The 27,040-nt window shown below is 39.8% G+C and overlaps 1 protein-coding gene across 1 annotated transcript in view; it reads left to right on the forward strand.

The window, feature by feature from the left end:
• The window catches only part of MAN2A1 (mannosidase alpha class 2A member 1), a 200,208-nt gene extending 180,819 nt beyond the window's left edge, over positions 1-19,389 (forward strand). The window contains exons 21-22 of the mRNA XM_050945619.1: positions 14,759-14,869; positions 16,304-19,389. Of these exons, the coding sequence (XP_050801576.1) occupies positions 14,759-14,869; positions 16,304-16,456 (264 nt within the window). The 3' untranslated portion in view covers positions 16,457-19,389. The remainder of the gene's footprint in view (positions 1-14,758; positions 14,870-16,303) is intronic.
• The last annotated feature ends 7,651 nt before the right edge of the window (positions 19,390-27,040 follow it).

Below are 27,040 nucleotides of genomic sequence, written 5' to 3' on the forward strand. Positions count from 1 at the left end.
AAGAACATTTGGCTCTCTTGTTTTCCTCAGCACCAGTATCAAAGAGAGCTGGCAGAATGTGCCCAGTACTTACTGAGGGTCATCAATTTTCACTATAACATTTTTAAGCAGCACTCCATGGTGTTATCTTGCCAGTCGTAACAAGACATCTCACTCTTTCCCCTCTGACAGGAAAGGATACAAACTGAACACTTTTGGCAGAAAGACCTGTTTGCTCCACTCCCTGGGTTTTCACGTAGCCAATTATCAGGCCATGATGTCTTAATATAACTACACACTATGGGACACCAGGAGTCCCATTTTGGACTCTTTACCAGAGAAGTAAAAGGAGGCTATGAAGCCTTTGATTACCCAAGTTGAATGCTAGAGAAAATTCAGAGGAGCCTGTAATGCCTCAGATACTATTGCGAGAGCTATAACCAAAGGTATATGTGACTCAGGGACCAGGAAGTGTCTATATAGCCTTAGGGAAGGTACTCCTGGTTAAGGTCTTCTGGCCTTTCTTCTGAGTCACAAAAGAACATCAAAGAACATTCTTTGAAGACCGAGGCCTTTGGAAAAGATCAGAAGAACACAGTCACTGCCCGATCCTTAAAGCTTATTTAATCTGTCCGCTATAAGAAGGAAACATTTGAATCCAACATTCGGCTTCCAAAAGCCTCCCTTTCTGCAGAAACAAGGGGATGCAGCCTCAGAGATGGTGGCCAGTTTGCTTCCTTGACTAAGCCTGCTTCTAATAAAAAATATCCATATAGAAGGAGGATTCCTCACTGCTCATCAGCTGAACTTTGGCTTCTAATCAACAGCTTTTTGGTAGGATGGTTGAAAACTACGCACCTGTGCCTCCATCTTTCGGACCTTATGTCTTCTCCTTTATCAGTGCCTGGATTACTTCCAACTGTTGAGTACTAAACATAACTGCAAAGGTTGTTTCATACAGTTCTGCACCAGGCCACTTCACTTTCCTCTCCTTTCTTCCTTCCTCTTTGCAGACACATCTCATGAGAGAAGCCTATTGGAGGAAGATTTCCTCCATCTATAGGGGGGCATAGAAGAAAGACCCCGCTATTTCCTGATGCCCAAGAACTCTTTAGCCCTTTTTCACAGTCACTGCTTTCCAGGATACAATCACACACACCCTCTTAGTTTCCTTCATTCTTTATTGCTAGATTCATGATCTTGCATTTGGCTGTGTTATTTAAATGAGACCACCATACCAAGAGATCTAGGGTGGTCTGTGTAACTGGCCACTCCACCAAATTTTTCCTGCAGGATCCCACTAGACCATTGGACAACAATTCTGCATTTACAATTACTTCTTGGGATTTATCAGCCAGTTTTAAATTCATTTAAAATGTCTGCATTGACTTTTTATAGTGCAATTTTTTTTAAAATTGGAATATCAAAGAAGATTAAGTCCTGCTTTGAGTAGGGGGATGGACTAGATGACCTCGTGAGGTCTCTTCCAACCCTAATCTTCTGTGATTCTAAATCAGATGCCTTACAGAAATATGTATATTATGCCAACACAGTTACTTTTATCAACCAAACTTGTGATTTAAATAAAAGATAAAAAACTCTTTCTTATTTCCCATTAAAAACAAATTGGTTGGCATTAATTATGTTTCAAGCTTTAAATCTTTACTGATTGCATCCTATATCAGCTGTTCCATGATATAGTTGGAATTGTTGTTAGGCTAATCAGCCAATAGTTTCCTGTGTCATCCTGTTTTTCCATGCGTTTTAAATACTGGAAAAATATTGGGTTTTTCTGTAGTCCTCTAAAACTTTAACCGTGTTCCAAGTTTTGTTAAAAGTCAATATTAATGGTTCAGATAGCTCCTCAACCTATTATTTTAGTACTTTTCAATGCAAATTATCTGGTCCCACTAAATTTTTATAGTTGCTGTTTAATAGCCTCCCTGGTTACTGATGAGGAAAGTATTTTCTTACTCCTGTAAGATATGGATACAGCCATTTTGCTGCTTTCTGAATACAGAACGGAAATATTCTTGTATGTCTCCCGTTTCTGCATCATTATTGATAATTTTACCATCATTGTCTAGTGTCAGATCTGTACCATTGTAAGAATTGAATTTGTTCCCGATATATTTTTTAAAATATAATTTTTTTCACCCTACTTGCCACAGATTTTTCAGTGATACTTTTAGCTTTGTTTATGATTGTCTGTCTGTGTAACTCGTAATTGCTGATGTATACTATTTACTATTGACTTTCTTCTTTTTCCATTAGTTACATATTGGATTTTTGTTGTTTTTGTATTGCTGCTTTCACCTACCCTCTAACTATGATTTTTTTTAACCAAAGAAGACCTCTTTACTGACTGTGGAATGGGTGGGTGGAGATTGGCATCTAATAAGGCCTTTGTAAACAATTCCCAATTATCCTTCATATTTTGTACTTTAATTTTTGTTCATAATTGTTTTTAGCTTTGGGAATTTTTTCCTTTTTTAAAGCAACAAGTGTATATATTACTGTTCAGGACTATTGTGTTTGCACATAGCAAATGAAATTAGATCATGATCACTTGAATCTAAGCAGCCGTCAGTTTTAATTCAATGATCTTACATCTATATCCATCAGAATGAAATCTGATATAGAATTACCTGGAGATGGTTGCAGTGTTTAATTTTCGTTACCTATAATTTTTAGAAATTCCCAGGATGTTTTACACCAGCATGAGACCTCCAGCATATGTCTCTGATTGAAATCTCCCATAATTTTTTCTACATATTCTAGATAGATTTTGAATGTGCAGCTTGTCCTGTTTCCTCATCTGATTTGCTCAGCAAACCACACCTGTGCCACTTTTTGTGATTTATCAGGCAGTAACTGATACATAAGCATTACAGGTCCTGTCTTTCTGAACTATCAATAACTCTAGAACAGATAATACTATCTTTAATGCAAGGGACCCATATCTTCCCCTTCTGCCCACATCCTTTCCTACATAGGGTTATTCAGTGATTTTAATATTAACGAGCTACCATGATGTTCAACAGGATATGTGGCACCAATAGCAACCTGTTATCTTCTAATTCAAAGACTTTGTTCCCCTCACATGAGCCTCAAGGACTTAGGATGTGGGGGTAAGTGTTCAACAGAATGTTAGACAGATACATGAGCCCAGCCCACATCAGTCCTTGGCAGGACCAACCACCTTCTTTGGAGTTAAATTTATAACTGACGACTCCAGGATCTACTCTTTCAAGCCACTGTTTCCTCAGATTTATTTTTACAATGTCATTTACAACAGCTCAATCCATAAATTTTCTTACCATTAATTATGTGATTCTGGTCATGTCTATACTAAAGTTAAAAACTTGTGACTGACCTTTGTCAGCTGACTTTGGCTCTCAGGGCTTAGGCTGAGGGGCTGTTTAATTGTGGTGTAGATGTTGGGGCTCAGGCTGCAGGATCTCACATCTTGCAGGATCCTAAAGCCCAGGATCCAGCCAAGGCTGAATGTCTATACTACAAGTAAACAGCTCCATAGCCCAAGCCAGCTGGCACAGGCCTGCCACGGGTTTTTAATTGCAGTGTAGCCATACCCTTAGAGGCCAAAGCAGATGCTCCTTTAGGAGAGCAAATTGCTAGTCCAGTTGTCACGGAGTGTGGGGGAGTCCGGCCCTGCACCCCTCTTCCTGGGATCCACAGTGACTCTCAGCCAGCCAGTAAAACAGAAGGTTTATTGGACAACAGGAACACAGGTTACAGCAGAGCTTGCAGGCACAGTCAGGACCCCTCCACCGAGTCCTTCTGGGCTTTCAGGGTGCTTGGATCCTAGCTAGGATACCCGGAATTCCGCCCACACAGCCCCAAGCCCAAACTCAAACTGCTTCCCTCCTGCCACTCCCTTCCTTTGTCCCCTTCCCGGGGAAAAGGTGTTGACCTTTCCCCTCCCTTACCTAGCTCAGGTTACAGGCCCTGGCATCGTCCATCCCCTAAAGTCCTCCCCTGCTCTCCCGCTCCCCACACAGACAGTCCCTACTGCATCACATCTCTCCCCCCTTCGAGACTGAACTGAGCGGGGTCACTCTGCCCAGTTACCTGGGGAAGTTCAGGGTCCCCTCTCCGGGACAACGCATCCGCTGTCAGGTTGGCACTTCCCTTCACATGGACCACGTCCATGTCATAGTCCTGCAGGAGCAGGCTCCACCTCAGGAGCTTGGTGTTGGCTCCTTTCATCTGGTGCAGCCAGGTCAGGGGAGAGTGGTCGGCGTACACGGTGAAGTGTCGCCCGAAGAGATATGGCTCTAGCTTCTTAAGGGCCCACACCATGGCCAGGCATTCCTTCTCGATGGCCGCTTAGCTTTGTTCCCGGGGTAGCAGCTTCTTACTCAGGTACACGATGGGGTGTCTCTCCCCCTTTTCATCCTCCTGCATTAACACCGCCCCCAGTCCCGTGTCTGAGGCATCGGTGAACACCATAAAGGGTTTGTCAAAATCTGGGTTTGCCAGAGCTGGGTCGCTAACCAGAGCCTCCTTCAGCGCCCGGAAAGCCTCCTGGCACTGCTCAGTCCAGATCACCTTGTCTGGCTTCCCCTTTTTGCACAGTTCAGTGATGGGGCCGGCTATGGCACTGAAGTGGGGCACGAACCTTCGATAGTACCCCGCCATCCCAATAAAGGCCTGGACCTGCTTTTTGGTTTGGGGAGCAGGCCAGTCTCTGATCACCTCCACCTTGGCTGGTTCCGGCTTCAGGCAGCCGCTCCCCACCCGATGGCCCAGGTAAGATACTTCAGCCATCCCCACCTTGCACTTCTCAGCCTTTACTGTTAACCCAGCCTTTCGGAGTCGGTCCAGGACTTGTTTAACCTGGGACACGTGGTCCTCCCAGGTCTGGCTGAAGACGCAGATGTGGTCAATATACGCCACGGCAAAACTCTCCATCCCCCTCAGTAGCTGATCCACCAGGCGCTGGAAGGTGGCCGGCGCTCCCTTGAGGCCGAAGGGCAGGGTCAAAAACTCATAGAGCCCCAGAGGGGTGATAAGGCCGATTTCAGCCTGGCATCTGCGTCCAGCGGCACTTGCCAGTAGCCTTTGGTAAGATCCATAGTGGTGAGGTACCGAGCACCTCCCAGCTTGTCTAGGAGCTCGTCAGGCCTGGGCATAGGGTAGGCATCAGATACGGTGATGGCATTGAGCTTTCGATAGTCCACACAGAACCAGATTGACCCATCCTTCTTGGGAACCAGCACTACTGGCGAGGCCCAAGGGCTGGAAGACGGCTGGATCACCCCCAAAGCCAGCATGTCCCTGACCTCTCTTTCAAGATCCTGGGCAGTTTTACCAGTGACCCGAAAAGGGGAGCATCTTATAGGGGGATGTGACCCGGTCTCCACCCGGTGGACAGTCAAATTAGTGCGTCCAGGCTGGTTGGAAAACAGCCGTCGGTATAGATGCAGCACCCCTCTGATCTCAGCATGCTGGCCCGGGGTCAGCTGATCAGAGAGGGGAATCGCCTCCAGGTGGCAACCAGCTTTTGTCCCAGGGAATACATCTACTAAGGGGTCATCTCCCTGCCCCTCCCAATGTCCACACACGGCCAACACCACATTCCCCCTGTCATAGTATGGTTTCATCATGGTCACATGGTACACCCGACGGTGATGTGCCCGGTTTGACAGCTCCACCACATAGTTTACCTCATTCAGTTGCTTGATAACCTTGAAGGGGCCTTCCCAGGCGGCCTGGAGTTTTTCTCCTCACGGGGATGAGGACCATCACCTGATCTCCGGTGGCGAAGGCACGGGCCCGTGCCGTGCGGTCATACCAGACCTTCTGCCTCCTCTGGGCTCGGGCCAGATTCTCCCTGGCCAGGCCCATGAGCTCGGCCAGTCTTTCCCGGAAGGTCAGGACATACTCCACCACTGACTCTCCCTCGGGAGAGGCCTTCCCCTCCCATTCGTCCCTCATCAGGTCTAGGGGCCCCCTTACCCGCCTTCCATACAACAGTTCGAAAGGTGAAAACCTGGTAGATTCCTGGGGCACCTCCCTGTACGCGAACAGCAGGTGAGGTAAGTACTTGTCCCAGTCCTGCGGGTGCTGGTTCATAAATGTTTTTAGCATCATCTTCAGCGTCCCGTTGAACCTTTCCAGAAGGTGGCCATGGACATAGTGGGAACCCTCAGCAAGATGACCCGGTCATGGCCACCTTCTGGAAAGGTTCTTCTATGATGGGTAAAGGCCTCAAAGCCGCTTTCCCCTTGCCCCGGGCCTTCCCCACCCTCATCCCCGTGAGGAGAAACAAACTCCAGGCCGCCTGGGAAGGCCCCTTCAAAGTTATCAAGCAACTGAATGAGGTAAACTATGTGGTGGAGCTGTCAAACCGGGCACATCACCGTCGGGTGTACCATGTGACCATGATGAAACCATACTATGACAGGGGGAATGTGGTGCTGGCCGTGTGTGGACATTGGGAGGGGCAGGGAGACCCCTTAGTAGATGTATTCCCTGGGACAAAAGCTGGTTGCCACCTGGAGGCGATTCCCCTCTCTGATCAGCTGACCCCGGGCCAGCATGCTGAGATCAGAGGGGTGCTGCATCTATACCGACGGCTGTTTTCCAACCAGCCTGGACGCACTAATTTGACTGTCCACTGGGTGGAGACCGGGTCACATCCCCCTATAAGATGCTCCCCTTTTCGGGTCACTGGTAAAACTGCCCAGGATCTTGAAAGAGAGGTCAGGGACATGCTGGCTTTGGGGGTGATCCAGCCGTCTTCCAGCCCTTGGGCCTCGCCAGTAGTGCTGGTTCCCAAGAAGGATGGGTCAATCCGGTTCTGTGTGGACTATCGAAAGCTCAATGCCATCACCGTATCTGATGCCTACCCTATGCCCAGGCCTGACGAGCTCCTAGACAAGCTGGGAGGTGCTCGGTACCTCACCACTATGGATCTTACCAAAGGCTACTGGCAAGTGCCGCTGGATGCAGATGCCAGGCTGAAATCGGCCTTTATCACCCCTCTGGGGCTCTATGAGTTTTTGACCCTGCCCTTCGGCCTCAAGGGAGCGCCGGCCACCTTCCAGCGCCTGGTGGATCAGCTACTGAGGGGGATGGAGAGTTTTGCCGTGACGTATATTGACCACATCTGCGTCTTCAGCCAGACCTGGGAGGACCACGTGTCCCAGATTAAACAAGTCCTGGACCGACTCCGAAAGACTGGGTTAACAGTAAAGGCTGAGAAGTGCAAGGTGGGGATGGCTGAAGTATCTTACCTGGGCCATCGGGTGGGGAGCGGCTGCCTGAAGCCGGAACCAGCCAAGGTGGAGGTGATCAGAGACTGGCCTGCTCCCCAAACCAAAAAGCAGGTCCAGGCCTTTATTGGGATGGCGGGGTACTATCGAAGGTTCGTGCCCCACTTCAGTGCCATAGCCGGCCCCATCACTGAACTGTGCAAAAAGGAGAAGCCAGACAAGGTGATCTGGACTGAGCAGTGCCAGGAGGCTTTCCGGGCGCTGAAGGAGGCTCTGGTTAGCGACCCAGTTCTTAGCCTCATTTATTTGCTACAGCCCTTCTTCAAGAGGTTTTTACTCCCATCTGTGAACATCTACAGAGGGAATTCTCTATTTTCCAATCTATAACTGGTCTGTAAGTGCCACTGCTGATCCAGAGCTTGGATGGGTTGGTTGGGGTTGTGATCCTTTATGTAACCACAAAGGTGCATGTGTTCAATCAGTGCTTTATAGAGGGCTCCAGGGCTTGCAGTACTGATATGTGCACTTGCAAAGTGTAAATCTGCCGAGACAGTATGTGAAGCGAATAACATTTGTAGGTATGAAACCTTTCTTTTCCGTAGCAAAAACTGCATTACTCAGTTAAATGAATTTCTTATACAAAGAAACAGTCTTTCATTTTTTTCAGAAAATTCAAAGTGAAAATGATAAATGTCATAATTTTTATTTGCTAACCTATAAAACATATGTCTTTCTTGCAGTTATAAATTCTTTGCACTGCTCTAGCTGTTGATGCATATTTTAGAGAAGTTACAGTGTGTTACCATTTTACATATTAAAAAGAACCTTACAAAATTACAAGGAAAGCATTATTTAGATTTAAGACAGCAGAAATCAAAATGAGTCCATGAAAGAACAAATGAGAAAATCCTATGATAAAATGTTGTTTCAATTTTTAAATTCTGTTCCTCTAAGGAAAAAATGGTAATTCATAATATTGTAAAACTTCAACCTTCCTATCATAGTGCCTCAGGGGTATGGAACATTTATTTTAACAAAAGTGGATTGATGTAAAATGATATACTATAAATAAATTGGTTTTTAACATTAAAAACTGCTTTTTAAATACTCTTTTATAGCAAATGTGTATCTTTATAGTGTTGCTTAAACGTCCCAATAAATGACTATAAGTCTTATGGTAATCACTTAAAAATTGTTGAAATGGCGCTTCTCCCTCACTCAAATAAAAATCTTAGCAGTGTTGCCCTGGGATGCTGCTTATGAGAATTCATGGCACAGGGCTTTTTTGTTTTTATCAGCCAAGAACTTGACAGTTCTAAACTGTCGAGGGTTCAAAATTAAATCAGCGTTGAAGGGGTTGGCAGCTGTACAGAAAAGTTGGGAGATTTGATAGTGCAGTAACTTAGCAATTTTTGTCCCATAGCAAAGTATAAAATTTTACAGGGCTGAGAAGAGTAAAGTGGATTTTCATACATTAATCATATCAAACCAAATTCATAAGTGAGGTATGAGATGTTGTAAGTTTGATTCCCTTACACCTAGTCACTCCCCTAGACATAATTGTGGTCAGTCTAATTTACATGCCAAGGTGGTATAAGGAGCTCTCTATATCCCCAAGCGGTGCCTGTCCCTGTCTCCCACTGCTGTGCAAAACTCTGTTAGGATGGAGGCTTTAGGGAAAGGCTCTGGCAGCTCCCTGTTGCCAGAACCTTTTCCTGCTGCCTCGCTCCTGTGAGAGACTTTCACTGCATTTTGTAGCTATACACTGCAGTGTGGCTTGTGTTTAACCCCAGCCCCTACATGCTGAAACAAGTGTTCTGCAGCGTAGGCATAGCCTATATGATTACTAAACCATAGACATGCCTATATTTTACTTGAAGTCCATTCATTAACATGTAATTGTTTTTATTAATACATTTATATTTTAATAGATTCAAATTCTTAATTAGAATAATTTTTAATTTAAAATTGAGTTTAAATATTCATACCATCATTTGTTATGTAGATCACTACAAGATAAGTCCACTGGATGATTGGCTTGTCATTTCTATTATCACTTCACCCCTATACGGAAGTCAGGCTTCTGCACCATGAATTTTCAGTAATGTTTCTCTAGCCTGCTCTTTACACAGACATTATTATTTTGTGTGCAAAACAAAAATGTTTTGTCTAGTTTTCTGAGTGTAACTTAATTAACTTCTGAAATTATGTTTTGAACTAATACTAAGTGTGGTATTTCATAGTTAGAAACTCAATATTGATTATTTTTATCCCATTCTTTTTATTTTGGTCAATAATATATTAATGAGTTATTATTCTAATAAACAATATAGAGAAAATCTTGACTCACAGATGTACTAAGTACAGTATACTTGCTTAATACTATTCTACAATGTATACACAACTCAGTAATTAAGGATCTTATTTTCAGTGAGGAACTTTCAAGTAAAGCTCAAGTTCTACTTAGTGATATCGTTACACTTTTTTTTTTCTTTTCAGTCAGTAATGAGTGCTTGGGATTTTATTCTACTATGAGACACTGTGCTATGGGAGATGATGTTTTACCAATAAGGTGATCCAGAATGCCATAGTTGTTTTCTTGTAGTACTTGGTTTAGTGCTCTCCATACTCAAGATCTTGATAACAGGAGTCTCATAGAAAATGCTTTTAGTCTTAACTGAGCAAGGAAGCCAGTTGAGACATGGTATTGTCTTTCCACCCGGAAAAGGGTATTTGCATCAAGGATATTTAGTGGCAAGTGGCAACTTCTGCTCAATAACTGAATCTTCAGGTGTACCCAAAACATGACAATGAGTTGATTTAGGCTCAACCTCATCTTCATTATTCCAGGTTGATCCACATTAACAGTGGGTTTTGTCAGTACAGTGATGGTTGAATTGAAAGTGTCTTGGATCAGTCATTTCCAGTTTTCTTTTGTTGGCGTTTCCTTTTGATGGATAAATGTCATTTACGCCATTTCCCCATCCACCTCCACACACTCATGATACCCCTTACACCTAGCACTGTTGTTGTATGACTGCTTTTTCTTTTGTTCTCCTTATCTTATATATTGTTCTGTTTTCATTTTCTGTTTTTATTTGTGATATCAGATTCTTTGTTCCTTGCCACTGGCTGCTTCTCAGCCAGCAATCTTACTTGCTAGAAGGCTTTAAGTTGCTCAAAGTAGGGCGAATCATTGTATAGCTCCCAGAACCTGTGATCTGACTGCTGAACTCTGTTGTGAGAACAGAGACACAGAGTTTGGGCTGTTGAACAGCTTTCTGAGCCTGTAGCCTTTCTGTGTGAGAGTTGTTTCTGTGGCCAGCTGTACAAGGGATTGCTCCAGGAGCTCAGGAATCATAATTATAGAAGTGTAGAACTGGAAGGGACCTCAATAGGTCATCTAGTCAGGTCCCCTGCACTCAGGGCAGGACTAAGTAATAACTAGACCATTCCTGACAGGTGTTTGTCTAACCTGTTCTTAAAAACCTCTAGTGACAGAGATTCCACAACCTCCCTGGGCAATTTGGTCCAATGCTTAACTACTCTGACAGGAATTTTTCTTATTGTCCAACCTCAACCTCCCTTGCTACAATTTGAGCCCCTTGCTTTTTGTCCTATCCTCAGAGGTTACAAGGAACAATTTTTCACCCTCCTCCTTGTAACAATCTTTTATGTACTTGAATCTTGTCCCCCCTCTCTCCAGTCTTCTGTTCTCCAGATTAAACAAACCCAGTTTTTTCAGTCTTTCCTCACAGGTCATGCTTTCTATGTCTTTAATAATTTTTGTTGCTCTCCTCAGAACTTTCTCCAGTTTATCCACATCTTTGCTGAAATATGGTGCCCAGAACTGGACACAATACTCCAGTTGAGGCCTTGTCAGCATGGAATAGAATGGAAGAATTACTACTTGTTGTTTTTTGCAACAGACTCATTTAGCTTGTGATCCATATAACTCCCAGATCCCTTTCCATGTTTCTTCTTCCAAGACAGTCATTTCCCATTTTGTGTGTGTGCAATTGATTGGTGCTTCCTAAATGGAGTGCTTTGTATTTATCTTTGTTGAATTTCATTCTGTGTACTTCAGACCATTTCTCCAGTTTGTCCACATCATTTTGAATTTTAATCCTGTCCTTAAAGCGCTTGCAACCCCTACCAGGTTGTTGTTATCCTCAAACATTATAAGAGTTCTCTCTCTGCCATTATCTATATCATTGATGAAGATATATTGAATGGAATCAGAAGCAGGACCTGTCCTCGCGACACCATACTAGGTGTGCTCTTCCAGTTTGACTTTGAACTACTGATAACTACTTTCTGGGAATGTTTTTTTCAACCAATTACGTACCTACCTTACAGCAGCTCCATCTTGGCTGTATTTCTACCATTTGTTTATGAGGCGATCATGTGGGACGGTATCAAAAGCCATACTAAAGTCAAGGAAAAAAGCAGAAGCTACCCTCTGCTGTAGTCACAGTAATTCATGTGTATTGAGCCATTGGACTGGATCCGGAGTTATTTTTCCAGAGATCACTCGAACTCCTCTTTTTTCTGTTCCACAGCTCCTAGTAGACCAGTCTAGCACCTGACAATGTGAAAAATTTGGATAGGAAGGTAGTTTCCACTTTCTTTGCTTCTCTGGACTTAGGCTCAGAGGTCTCTCCTGCTGATGATCCATAGTTTTGGCTATTTGGTGAGGCCCTGTGTATATTCTGTAATAATAGTTTTTTAGCATTTTGAACTTCATGTACCCACCATAATGAAAAAGCTTCAAACCTATGCTGAGAAGCCCATGTGTGGGTCGTGCAGCCTCAGGCTGAGCTCATCAAGGAGAAGTCAGCATAGAAGCAAACTTGTTAGAACTCTTGGCTCCTATTACCAGCAGCCTTCTTCTCAGTTATCAGAGGGCTATGCTAGTGGCTATATATGTAGCATTTACCTTCGCAGATGGTAATTTAAAAGCAGAACAATTTAAGGCCTGCCTTTGGGCTATTCCTACATCATAGATAGTAGTATCAGGACTTTTGTACACAATAGACTTAGAAGTCTCCAAATGTTCACATATATGTGCAATTTGGCAATCGGTTGCAGACCAACTGCTCAGTAACTGTTGCAGTCCAGATATTAATCTCATACTCGAAGGCCAAATGTTACCATATTTTGTGTTCAAATGGCAAGAAATGGAAGGGGCTTATCAGATAACTTACCCTTCTGCTCAGTTGAAGGACATCTTTATGCATTCCCTTCCTTTCCTTTTATACTTCCGCTCTTTTGTAAAGTGGGTGAAAGTGTACTGATATCTCTGCTAAAATATATGGCACATGTTCATTGATGGATCTTAACACTGGATAGAATGCATGGACTTAATTATTGAATAGCAGGATGGTTGTAGGATGCTTACTCTAAAAATGACATTACTTGAATATTTTACTGTTTATTAAACACATTAAATATAAATCTCGTGTTTTGCAGCATTTGTTGACTTACAATCTGTTTTTGATTTATTAGTAGAAATACTTAATGGGGAAGAACTAAATGAAAGAATGAATTTACTCTGATTTTGTGAAATTAGTGAAGTATTTTGTTTAGAGCTAGCTGGAAAACAGTCTTTCCCATCCATGACCAATGTTCAATTTTTGAAAAAAATCTTTTGCCTCTAAAGGGCAGAGCCAGGAAGCCTGGGCACCATGATTCTGTGGCAACTCATTTAGTGGACTGTGTGGAGGTGACAGGAAGGTGGTTGAGCTGGCAGGAAACTAGACGGGTTTCCATTGCCTGCCTGATTTCCATTGAAAGTTTCACCAAAATCTACACACTTCCGCAGAAAAGTTAATTGTCAACAAATCTGCATCTTCCAATGCAAAAGTGTTTTGTCAGAAAATTTCTGATTAGCTCTAAAATTGTGCAAATACTCCATAGTACCAAATTCTTAGGCTCAGTGGCCACAAAAAAGTGTATTTGTACGTAAAAACTGTACATGTTTTGGTGTTTTCCTGTCTGTTGCCCTTTCCTGCATGATTTGTCATCTGAGTTTATAAGCTCTTTAAAGCAGGTATACTCTGCTAAAGCTGGTCTGGAATTTTCCAGTGCGAAGTTTTTTCATTCAGTAAACACCAATTCATTGAAATCAAAATGTTCTGTGGAAATGTGTTGATTTCAATGAAACTTTTGATTAAAACCAGGCAGGTGTCCTTCAGTTTCAAGCCATGTATCCTGCCAGCTTGGTTGCCTGGCTCCTCTGCAGCCAGCCAGACTCCTTGGGAGTACTGGGAGCATGTTTCATTTCTGAAACAAACTATTGCAGAAGTTAACTTCCATGAAAAAATTTGGAGTTTTGGCTTTTCATTCCAATTTGGGAATTTTTCATGGAAGTGAAATTATTTCCCAGACAGCTGTATTGTCTGTCTTTGTTTTTGTAGAATACCTAACAAGGTGAGTTCTGATTGAGGCTTTTTTATGCTACTGTAATATAAGCAATTAGTAATAATAATTGTGGTGATGATTACTTGAAGAGACTTTACATATTAGAAACACAACTGAGTTTCAATGAGTACCTGAACTCTTGCATATTCCTTCTTGTGGGTTCTGCGCCCATGTACCAACCTGCACAGTTAATCTCATAGTTGTACATTATTGGTCATAGTCTCTAGTAAGTTTTGTAACGGATTAATAGCTAGGTTTCTAAGAATAAATGGACACAAATCTGACATCAGGAATCATAACATTCAAAAACCAGTGGGAGAACACTTCAACCTCTCTACCCACTCAGTGACAGACTTGAAGGTGGCAATTTTGCAACAAAAAAACTTCAAAAACAGACTCCAAAGAGAGACTGCTGAACTCGAATTAATATGCAAACAGAGACTGGGAATGGTTGGATTATTACACTAATTGAATCTATTTCCCTATGTTAAGTTCTCCTCATACTTTCTATGGGTCATCTTAATTATCACTTCAAAAGTTTTTTTTCTCCTGCTGATGATAGCTCTTCTCAATTGATTAAACTCTTCCTGTTGGTATGCATACTTCCACCTTTTCATGTTCTCTGTATGTATAAATATCTCCTTTCTGTGTGTTCCATTCTGTGCATCCAAAGAAGTGAGCTGTAGCTCACGAAAGCTCATGCTGAAATAAATTTGTTAGTCTCTAAGGTGCCACAAGTACTCCTGTTCTTTAAGTCTACAGTTTTAAAGCTTGGCAGGGACCAAAGTCATAGTCAGTAATTAAACCTGGAGGTGTGCCTGCATAATTATGAAGCCTTTACTTCCTTGCTTATTCTGGGAAGCCTGTTAATACAACTATTACCAGTGCATTTAAATTTAGGACCAGGTTTTTAAGATACTTGAAAAATAAAGAAAATTCTTGCACATTGTCTTTTTAAACTATTACATGAAATGTGTTCTGTCGGCTTAGGGAGATTGGTATTCATAACATAAGTGGCCCAAAGGTCAAATGCTAATGATTAGTCTGTGGTTCTAAAAGTCTCCTGTTTGTAGCAGTTAGTTTCCAAGGTACACTTACATTTTGCTTGTTTGCAGGCAGATTCTGGGCCATCTGATGAAGCAGCCTTGATCCTTCACAGAAAAGGATTTGACTGTAAATTTTCAAACAAAGACACAAGGCTATTATGCTCTACTACTCAGGGAAAGGTATGTTGAAATATTAGAGGGTTTTTAGCTTATAAGGTAATTTTTGCATGCATGCTTAATTTAAAATATTTTAAAACAGTTATGGTATGAATTCTGGCTGAATAATTATTTAATTTTTTAAAATGTCATATTTTCAGGATGCTTGTGATTTAATGTGTTTTGAAAACCAAGTAACATGTTCTATATTTGACAACTATATGAAGATTCTGATGTGTGTAGATTAATTTGGTATTGGCAAGTAAAAATACCCTAGTAAAATGTTGCCATAAACTTCTGGGTTGGAGTTCAATCTTATTAACTTTTTGTAAATATGATTTCAAATAGTAGCTTTTTGTTTAAAATGAGTTTACTACATAAATACTACAGAAATACTTATTATGCAGTTTTAAATGTATTTTTCTTCTGCACATATGATTAGTTAACATAAATATGAATTCTCCCATGTGAATGCAGCCTTGAAGGTTGCAGCAAACAGCATAGCAACCCAAGCATTTCTGTCAACTTCTCTGTGTATCTAGGCACTTGTGTGGCCCACATCTCTGTGGTATCTGAACACTTCACAAACATTAATGACTTTACCATCTCTGATTCTTTGATTATGTAATCAGATTTGGGGGAGTGGGTCATAGAAATTTGTTTGGTGGTAATGAATCCATAAAATTCACAGAGTAGATTTAATCCAACCTGGAAGTACTTTACTGAAGGGTTGTCTGGAAGGTTAGTGGGGCAAGATGAAATGTTTTCTTGGTTAAAATTTTCATTATAATATTGCCAAACATATAATGCCTATAATAAAACCTATGTACTGATAAATTTTAATTAGTTGCTTTCAAATGTGACACAAAGTGACTAGTGTCTAATGGGTTCTTTCTAGCATAACTTATAACATTTTAAATATGGTCAGTTAGGAATTTTCAATGACTTTGGGGTTACGATTCCCTGTCATGCATGCTGTTGCCTGTAATGAGATGTGACATAATGATCATTATAAAGGTTTAAAATTAAGTTAATTTAGGGCTTGTCTACATGGTTCTGCAGTGTGCAGTAAATGCAATTACAATACAAGTTTGAAAACCAATTTTACAATAACTAAGGGCTTGTCTCCGTGATGCAGCAGTGAGCACTATGGTATCACACACTAACTGACCTGTGTCGACCTTGATGGTGCATACTAAAAGTTCCTTAGTGCACATTCATGTAGTACTGTTTCAGACATCACTACATTAATGCATAGTGGGGAACTTGTAATGCACACCAGCAGGGTCAACACAGGCCAGTTAGTGTGCAATACTCTAGTGTGCATTAGAATTTATACAGCCATAGTGCTCATTGCTATGTCAGGTAGACAAGCCCTTAGTTACTTTAAAATTGGCTTTCAAACTTGTATTAAATTTTCTAAATATCATTGACTTTATTTAATTTTGTGTTTTTCAGATAAAGGTGCACAAACTCTTTAATAAGCTAATCGTTGAAAGTCTTATACCTACATCTTTATCTTTGATGCATTCGCCTCCAGATGCCAGAAATATTAGTGAGATCGATATGAGTTCTATGGAGATAAATACTTTCCGGATTCGACTGAGATGAAACCTGGCTTTAATATTCATATAGTGAGGAGGAGTCTGCAATTATATTTCCTCTAAGTTTGGCGTGCAATAAAGAAGCACATTGTTATTCCAGCTTCTGGATACTGTGAGAAAACATGCATTCTAGAATTATTTTTTTGACCAACACAGTGAATAGCCATGTTGCAAACAACTTTTTTGTTTTTACATAAAATACCAACAGCAGTGTAAGTTAACGCAACACATGAAGAAATTTCTAAGGATGTTAACCTCTCGACAATAAATTGAATCTCAGGTTAAATGATAATTAATGGTTTCTGGGGTTTTTTGTTTTTGAAGGGAGAGGGAGTGGGACTTAAATGACTCTTTTTGCTGAGCCGTGATTAATTTATATACAAATTGCAGTGTTGAAATCACTAATAAAGCTTGGAACTTAAATGGAATAAAAAGCTCTTGTGTAATAGCTAATGTCCAAATATTTGAAACCATTTATGTAAGTGACCGTAATCTCAGTTTATTCCATATTGAATTTCAATTTATTCTATGGGATGGAGATTTGAATTCTGTGGTAAAGTGAAAGACCGGAGACTTTGTCTCATAAGCGATGGTAGATTTTAACACTTTTTGCCCTACCATCACTTCATGAATTTCATAGCTTAAGAAAAGAGAGATTTTCAAATTAATCCTGCAATGGAAAACTATAGAAATATTTAATAAAAGTCCCATTTTGTTATTTGACACATTGGGATATGTGCAATTATTCCATTATCATATACAATAAAAAAATAAATCTGTAATAATCATGAATATAAGATTTTTTACAAAACTCATTTGGATACTGATGTTCTCTGAAATGGGTTTTCTATATCAAGATTACCATATCAAGATAAATGTGCCTTATTTTTTAATGTGTCCCATTAGTATTTTACTGTCCACATCACTGTTTTGGGGAAAAGGGTAGTTTATATAATACTTAAACTGTGTGTCTTCTATTTGACCATGCTGGCCACACTCTGATCTATGTCCTCCAGCACCAAATTTGTGCTGTGTTGTTCTGAACATTTTGACTATTTGAATGTACTGAAACAATGTCATAAAACTAAATATTGGAAGAATAAGGAATATTGTAATATTCAAATTCAGCCACTGTCAAGGAAACTGCAACTTGATGCAGAGAATTGATAGCGTATAAGACATAGTTTGCAAAACCCATCATACAATGTATTTACATTTCACAGATTGTAGTAAACTGTGCATTGAGAATCACGTGCCTATATTTTAAAAATGTCGCTCTTCAAACCTAATAATCATGCTTACATATGTTGTCAATGTTTACCTTATTGAGGAATAGCATCTTACTCCTCTCACTTCATTTTCACCATATCAAGTATTTTGCATTGAGTGCTGAAGCCATGTGAGTATGAAAATTCTATTTCCCTGAATACAGCTACTGTTTACAATTAAAATATACTAATTTGCATCTGAGTATTTTTCCCTTTACTAATCTTCCTTAATCTTTGTACCTCTGACTTCATTTTGCTTAGGCTTTATTTATGCATTCATCAGTGATTTTCTTTAATATTAACAGATGATAAATCCTCTTAACTGGAAAAGACATACTGTCTAACTCTAAAATTGACTGCTGTACTATTTTAATTAGGTAATTTTGGTGCTGTGGATATCAATTTATATCTTGTAGCCATACATCCAACTTCAAACATAAAATTAAATTTTTACATTTTTTTGTATGTATTGTCATGGTTTGGATCTCTCTTTGTCATGATTGCATAATTCATAATTTAGTTCAATCTGCTAAATATTTTGTACTTAAGAGTAGAATATTTAGCAGAATCTGGTGTGAATTACGTCAAAGATATATTGACCACTAACCATTTATGAAAAGTAAGAACTGAATTTGAGAGTATATAGAACAGTAAATTGATGTTTTCATGCAATAAACATGTACTGTAAGTTTTCTTCATTACAGTATATGAATTTTTCTCCCTTTTTAGTTAAAATTTACAATCTTTATGCTTGCCAGCAGAAAATTGTGGTAACATTTTCTATTTTTGTTGCATATGGAGATGAGAAATCTTCAGAGCACTCTGTAGATTCTGTGCAAAGAGGATATTCAAAATAATATCTTAAATTCTGTTAAGCAGAAAATTTAAAATTTTGATGCAATAAATTTTAAAGTATTCTTGCGTGTTGGACTTGTTTCCAAAGGATATGTTTCAATATAATTAAACAATGTATTGTATCAGTTTTTCATTTGTCACCAGCTGTACAATCATAATGCCTGAATACTCCTTAACCAGCAGACTTCTGCTTTGTTCTAATAATTTTATTTTTTTTATCAGAAGGAAAAACTGAAATGCATTCTGTTTAAGTTATAAATTATGACTTTGAGTCAATTTGAGGCCCAATGTTGAACTCCTTAATACCAATCAAAATTTCCACCAAAGTCAGCAAACAGAGATTTTGCCTAGGTGATCAATTCAAGATTGGGCTCTTGCTTTTCTTCCATGCCTCCTGGGAATGGTTACTCAATACTTCAGTTGTATTATTGCAGGTTTGGTGACATTTTTGGTTTTCTGTTCATTCACTATATACGCCAATTAATCATGTTCTTTTACATTTTTTCTAATTTTCATAGCTGCACTGGTGGTTAAGAGAGCCAAGCATCCTTATTTTCCACAAATATGGATTTAAATAAAATGCTGTTGAAGATATGGTTTCAAACACTGTACTTATTTTCCAGACCAGAGTTGTACCTGTACTGAGATTTTCTTTTCACATTCCCTTATCTTAAATGTCTTTGATTTTTCTTGTTCATTATATCTCTGAAACAAACTGATTTAAATGGAAGGTTTTTGATATTTTCTCTTGGAAGGTTTTATATCTTTTTGGGGAAATGGAATATAAGATCTCTAATAAAAGATAACCTTATGGTGATATGCTGTCTGTGTCATCAATGTCTTGACCACAGTTGATTAAAAACAGAAAATATAGGTGCTTTAAAAAGGCTGAAACTTCAGTAACATTTCATGGATATAAGGATGTTCTGTTGTGAAATGCATTGCTAGTGAAGGATGCCTGGGACCTTTCATTTTTGGTTTTTATTTTGTTTAAAATTTCCCAGGAATATATCAGTGTTTGTTACAAAAATTAAACGCTTGAAAATCAGTGCGAAAACTGACTTTACAGTTTTCTGGATAAATATCACTCTCTTCTCCTGATTTTTTTTTTTTAACTTTTGAAAAAATCCTTTTGTTATCAAACATCAGATGACTTTTTGTTTTTGACCCATTTTGACATGAAAAGTAATTCACTAACTTAGATTCGCTTTGCATGCTGATAACTATCCTTGCTATCTGTAAAGCTGGTAGTATGTATGTGGTGGAAATGGGATTGACAGCAATCTGGAGACCAAGGCCTGGTCCACACTACTCTGTTAAACCGATTTTAACAGCGTTAAATCGATTTAACGCTGCACCCGTCCGCACTACACTGCTCTTTATATCGATTTGAAGGGCTCTTTAAATCGATTTCTGTACTCCTACCAAACGAGAGTAACGCTAAAATCGATATTACTATATCGATTTAGGGTTAGTGTGGACGCAAATTGACATTATTAGCCTCATTCTTTTACAGTAGCTACCCAGAGTGCACCGCTCCAGAAATCGACCCTAGCCTCAGACCACGGAGGCACACCACCAAATTAATGTGCCTAATGTGGATGCGCACAATCGACTTTATAATATCTGTTTTATAAAATCGGTTTAAGCTAATTCAAATTTATCCTGTAGTGTAGACGTACCCACTCGAGTCTTTCTGGTACTTCTGAGCCAACACCCTCTTTTGGAAAGAGAAATGGCATTTCAGTAACTTAGTTACAGAGTCTTCATCTCTCTTGGGGCAGACCTGGAAGTGGAGGAGGCAGCATGAGGAGATGGTGCCCTTATCTCCCTCACCTCTTCTCCTTCAGGGTCCACTCTAGGGGAGAGATGGTGGCTCAGTACCCTGGGTGGCCCAGGCTGCCAAGCATCCATGTCTCCTGGAGCAGGGAGATGGGTTTAGGGAGTTCCAGCACTTCCAAAATATGATGAAAATCAGTTTGTTTGTTTTTTAAAAACAACCCCATAATGGCTTTTGTGAAAACTGGGAATAAAATTGGTAAAAATAAATAAAAACTGAAAATGAAGGGCCTTGAGGAGGAGATCTCATTCATTATTCTCTGGGGTCAAGTAGATAAAGGATAGATACTAACTTCAGAAAACTAAATATATGCGACTTCTGACCAAAGGAAATGAGAAGAATATTTAATTCAAAAGGAGATGCTCTGTAATATCAAAAAGGAAAATGTTGTACCAAGTAATAGAGAATGAGTGGCTTTAAAATAATTTATAGTTGTTTTCTAATAAGATTTAAAAGAAGAATTCAGCTCAGTTCTGTTTTTATGCATTCGAGAGTGTTTAAGTGGAGACTACTCCCAATTTACTTCAACAACTTCGTTAAGTAAATTAACAAGTGCAGACTGTTAGAAAATGCAGTCAAAATGACAATACACTAACTGGATTATATTTTTTCATTAAAATGATTATGAATGTCTTGCATTTTTTAAAACTAACTACAGCATACACCATTTATTTGTGACGCCTTTAATTGGGACAGATGCTTGGTTTATTAGAACATCTTCCAAGGAGCTCATTTAGCATAATGATAGTCAATAGCAATGGCTGCTGTTTATTTGAGAGAATTAGCAGAAAGTTGGCTTAATGGGAGGACACATTCAGCCAGAGCCAAGAAGTTAACTGATGTTTAACCAGGTGATAAAAAAGTGTAAAATCTCAAGCTCCAGGATTTTAAATCAGAAGTTAGAGAATAAAGAACAAAATTAACTGTGTGCGCTGCAGTGTGCGGCATGCACTACACTGGGCACATGCTGATCATTTCTGGAGTACCAAAGCACCTTTTCTAAGATCACCTTACTGTGGAATCATAATTGGTTACAGATAGTTTACCAGTGATGGAGCAAATGTTTTCTCCTTTCAGAATTACTTGTTTTTGTTCAGCACCATCAGGAAAGAAATGTGGGAGCTCACATGGATGCCACTTACATACAAAGCATTCAGTAGTAGAATTTAAAGCAATGGTCTCCAAAATGTCGTCATGGACCACTGCTGTTGATTAGTGGAGATCTGGCTGGTCTTGTGCTGGTGCTGAGACACAAGGTGACCATGAAACAAGAAAGGGATCATACTTCCACCCATCCTTCCTTTCTTGTCAATTTTAAGCTGCAGATCTCTAAACCATGTTAAACTAATCTCCTCTTTTGGTGAGGATTATAGCATATTGATCTTGCTTGCTCTTTACTGGATGCTTTCTAACCATCCAGAGTGAACTGAAGGAAAAGGACTGTTATCTATTTCAAAACCTGGTCAGTAGAGACCTCCACAATGTTGAGAGAATAGGAAAGAGATCACAAGGGATCAGGCTTGGCAGAGAACAAGAAGCTGCACATGAACTCTAGCCTAGGTGTTAGCTATCAGAAAGAAGATTGGGCAGTCAACAGCCTTAGAGCTGTGACCGGGAACTGAGAGCTGAATAGTAAACCACCCTGTTGTTGGCAGGAGTCACAGCAACAGGAAACAGCACAGTGGCAGAAGGTGTTAACTGCACCTGTGGACACTAGGACCATGCAGATGGGCCCAACAAGACTGGACAGAAGAATTGAGCTCTAGCCACTTAGGTCTGCGGGCCATGTTTCATTCCTCTGTGAGAGGAAAAGACAAAGTATCCCTGGCACTAAGCCTGAAGATTCCCACGGAATACAGTTACCTTTATACCCAGGTACTGGACTGCCCCAGGAGCTGACATAGCAATTTTAAGTTGATGAGTATTGTAGCAATAAAAGTAATTATACCTAGGTTGCTTGCACCTTTTATTTTCTGGGACCCCTAGTAAAGTAAATCCTCTGTTATCTGGACTCTTAATGGTGAGCCACCCAGTATAGAGCCTGGTCAACCTAGTGTGCAAGTGCTTGCATTCAAGCTTATGGTGCTCAGAGCACATCTCCTAGACACCTAGAGGGGAGTGGTGTATCACAACAGTTGGTTGCAGTGGGTCAGTTTTTTTAGAATCCCATCCTGATAAGTTGGATTACTTGATTCAGTTCATGGTCTGAGAGAGCATCTCCTGTTTAGCTAGGGATATAAGCTGAACTCAAAAACCATGATTTTAAGAGAATTGTAGAGGTCTTTCCTGACACTGTAATAGAGAAGAGCAATATAAGGAGGAGCAGCATCTTCAAGGGGACATTTGTTTCATTAGCTCTAAATTAGTATCTTCCAGGACTGGACAGCAGATTAGATAGTTGGATCTCTTTACAGCAGCATGTCAAACTTCTGAGAGGTAAATAGTGATGTCCCCCAGGGGTCTGTTCTGGGACTAGTCCTATTCAACATATTCATAAATGACCTGGAAAAAGGGGTAAACAGTAAGGTGGCAAAATTTGCAGATGATACAAAACTACTCAAGATAGTTAAGACCCAGGCAGACTGCAAAGAGCTACAAAAGGATCTCTCAAAACTTGGGTGACTGGGCAACAAAAGGGCAGATGAAATTTAATGTTGATAAATGCCAAGTAATGCACATTGGAAAGGATAATCCCAATTATACATATAAAATGATGGGGTCTAAATTAGCTGTTACCACTCAAGAAAGAAATCTTGAAGTCATTGTGGATAGTTCTCTGAAAACATCCATTCAATGTGCAGTGACAGTCAAAAAAGCTAACAGAATGCTGGGAATAATTAAGAAAGGGATAGATAATAGGACAGAAGAGATTATGTTGCCTCTGTATAAATCCATGGTAGCCCACATCTTGAATACTGTGTGCAGATGTGGTCACCCCATCTCAAAAAAAGATATATTGGAATTGGAAAAGGTACAGAGAAACAAAAATGGTTAGGGGTGTGGAAAAGCTTCCATATGAGGAGAGAGAAAAGAATGGGACTTTTCTGCTCGGAAAAGAGATGACTAGGGGGTGATGTGATATAGAGGTCTATAAAATCATGACTGGTGTAGAGAAAGTAGATAAGGAAGTGTTGTTTACTACTTCTCATAACACAAGAACTAGGGGTCACCAAATGAAATTAATAGGCAGCAGGTTTAAAACAAAAGGAAGTATTTCTTCATACAACTTACAACCTGTGGAACTCCTTGCCAGAGGATGTTGTGAAGGCCAAAACCATAAGAGTTCAAAAAAGAACTAGATAAATTCATGGAGGATAGGTCCATCAATGGCTGTTAGCCAGGATGGGCAGGAATGGTGTCCCTAGCCTCTGTTTGCCAGAAGCTGGGAATGAGCGAGAGGGGATGGATCACTTGATGATTACCTGTTCTGTTCATTCCCTCTGGGGCACCTGGCACTGGTCATGTCAGAAGACAGGATACTGGGCCAGATGGACCTTTGGTCTGACCCAGTAGGGACGTTGTTAAGTAAGGTGGTATGCCAATAAAAAACTTCAGAACTCAACCATCTACAAAATAAAGGGGAACACACATCTGAAGTGGATGAGTGCATTGAGAATGTACTCTGAAAATTCGAGTTACAGGTGAGTAACCTTTCTTTCCCTTTTTGAAACATCATGGTCGACAGTAAAGTCAATATATTACATTTTAGAATCCATCTAAATCTGCAAATATGGGTGCTTCATATCTCCATATTGGAGATATGTATGTGAGAAAGGTGTGTACATATTTTAAAGATACTGTGAAAGTACTGTCCAGTATATTTCACACTTGGTCTGCTGGTGTAATTTTCAATGAAATAGCTCTCTTTAGATAACTGCTTTGATTTCTGTTGCCATACTCTAAAATGTGCAGCCTTGTAAAGGGGCGTAAACAAATTCCCCTGATTTATGACGAATGGCTTTGAGTGGCAGCAAACTGCGTATGGTAAGAGAAATTATATAGATCAAACTGTTATATAATTTGGCACAATTCCTTTATCCTCATGGTATTTGGCTGTACAGATTTAAGAAACAAATAACAAAGTTTTGATAAATGGTAAATTTATCTCCTTGAAAAGATATATAAACATAAATATACCAGAGGACCCTAGACATAGTTCATATTGGGGAACTCGTGAGGTGTAAAGGTGTTTGCTTTATTGCTTCCTGTTCCTCTTCCTTTTTAGGGGAACTTTTCACAGCAACGCTTTAAACATTATTCAGATTATATTCTTAGATTATGGGTCTAATTATCATTCTCTTTAATATCTACATTTTATGAACTAATTAATATTTATCATGTACTATTGGATTTGGTGTTTGAAATACAAAAGGTTAGATTAGTGTATCAATAATGTATTATTTAAATTATTGTACTTTCCCTTGTCCATATGAATTATTTAATAACACTGAGGTTAATGAGTATAATAGAAAAAACAACTATTTCCCTACTGAATATGACCTCTGTAGCTTGTGCTACCCAAAAAAGTAAAAGTTATACTAATATTTCATGATCACACGTTTCAGAGCTTCAGATTCATGAGTAAGGATAAGATGTGGTTACGGATTCCATGATTTTGAGATTTATGTGAAAACTTCAGCCCCGTGCCCCAGGACAGTGAGCTGGAGCTGTCAGCTGGTGGACCCTGGAGCTCTGAGCTGCTGGGGGTGCAGTGAGAGCCCCAGAGGTATCAGCGATGGTGGGTGGTGGCATCCCCCCCCACACACACACACAGCAGGGTTCTGGTTTCAGTCGCCTCCCCTTCAAGTCCTCAAACCCCCCCCCCCAATAATTTTTAGTAAACGTCAGGCAGGTTGCAGGCTTCCATGAATTTTTGCTTTTGTCCTCGACCTGTCCGTGACTATTACTAAAAATAACCATGACAAAATCTTGGTTACCCTGGGATGCCCAAGTCACTGAGCCACCACCTAGCCTTCCAGAGCAGACCCAAAAGTGGAAGAGGCTGGAGAAGGCGAAGCTGTCATCTCCTCATGTGGCCTTCTTCACCTGTTCTACTTCCAGGCTCACTTCAGGAAGAGATGGTGCCTTGGTAACTGGGGTAGCCCAGACTATCAAGCCGCTGTCTTTCTTCCAAAATGGTGCGGGGCCAAAAGCTAGGCCAGAATGACTCAAGCGCTGGTGTCCATATTGTAGACAATCCCATGTCTATGATATACACATTACCAGCTTTTACAGATAGTGTGAATAATTACCAGCATTCAAGGCAAATTACAATTAGTGGACTAATGAGAATCAAAACCAAAAACCTGTATCTGGCTGTTTCAGGAAAGAAGGTTTGGTTTTGTTTAAAAAAAAAAAACACACCAAGGAAAGTGATAGTTACTCAGAAAACTGAAGTTAATTTTTGCAATATTTTTCACCTGTTTTCAAATTTTTTATAAAAATTGTTAAATTCCTGGGAAATTTAAACAAAAAAACTGAAAATGAAGTGCCTTCATGATAAAATACACATTGGTTAAATAGTTAACCAGTTACCCCTACTGCATTTTGTTCTTTAGATTTGTGTTCTTTAGCTAAAGTAGAAACTCAGATTATTATAAATTTGAGTTTATTAGCCAAAATAGCTTTTAATTAAAATAGAATTACAGAAAGAAAAATAAAGATAGTTATATGATAGTGTTTACAATATCAAAATTAAATTCAACATGGGATGTTACAGTTTGTAAGAGATTAATAAATCTGTTCAATCAATTCAAGGTCGTCTTATACTCATATTACAAAGGTGAGTTCCTAGTTCTGTACTAGTCTGGGCAGGTGATTTTGATATCATGGTGGAACTATGGATCCTTCAATATTGATTGTTATTGATCTTCAAGTTTATATGCCAATGTAATTATGGGTCTGCTCATGTCAGTTCAACCAAAACCATTCTAAAGCAGATATACAAATTTAGACAAGCAATTTTTTATCAAAAAAATTTAATTCAGTTCAACATTACCTTACCAGGTGTTACTCGTAACCAAGCTTTGCCACTTGTACACACACAAGACTATCACACACTAAACCCAAAACATAATTAAGTAATTATGTTGCAGCTACTCTAACTTCTTGGAATTTCACTACTGCTGTAAGCTCGTATGCCACTTTAACTAAAGTTTCAAATAGTGGTAAAAGCTTAAAAGCCAAAGCTGCTGCTTTTGTCTAAGAAGGTCTTGACCACAAATTGTGTGATTTTGGAATTGAACTCTTTGAAATACTCAGTTGTATTCAGAACTAACTTTTGCTGTAGGGAAGCGCAGTTACCTATTGCAATCAATGCTAAGTTTAGCTAGTGTAATGAGTTCCCCCAGCCTCAATTTTCTCAATTCTTGATTAAGCATAACTTCTAGACAACTAGGCTAAACTTGTTAGTAAAAGACAAGTACACATCATACATTTTAATCATTTAGAGAATTTTAACTAATACACATACTTTGGTAGTAGCATTTAGCTTAATGTAACCATGTTGTCACTTGGGTAAACAATACACATTTTTCACTTATCAGACTGGAATGAAGGTTGGTTTTAGAGTTCAGTTTCACAGTTGCAATGACTGGTTTTTCAAGATAGAGTTCACTGCCATGACAGT

Source organism: Gopherus flavomarginatus, chromosome 3, assembly GCF_025201925.1.
Source record: "Gopherus flavomarginatus isolate rGopFla2 chromosome 3, rGopFla2.mat.asm, whole genome shotgun sequence".
Lineage (NCBI taxonomy): Eukaryota > Metazoa > Chordata > Testudines > Testudinidae > Gopherus > Gopherus flavomarginatus.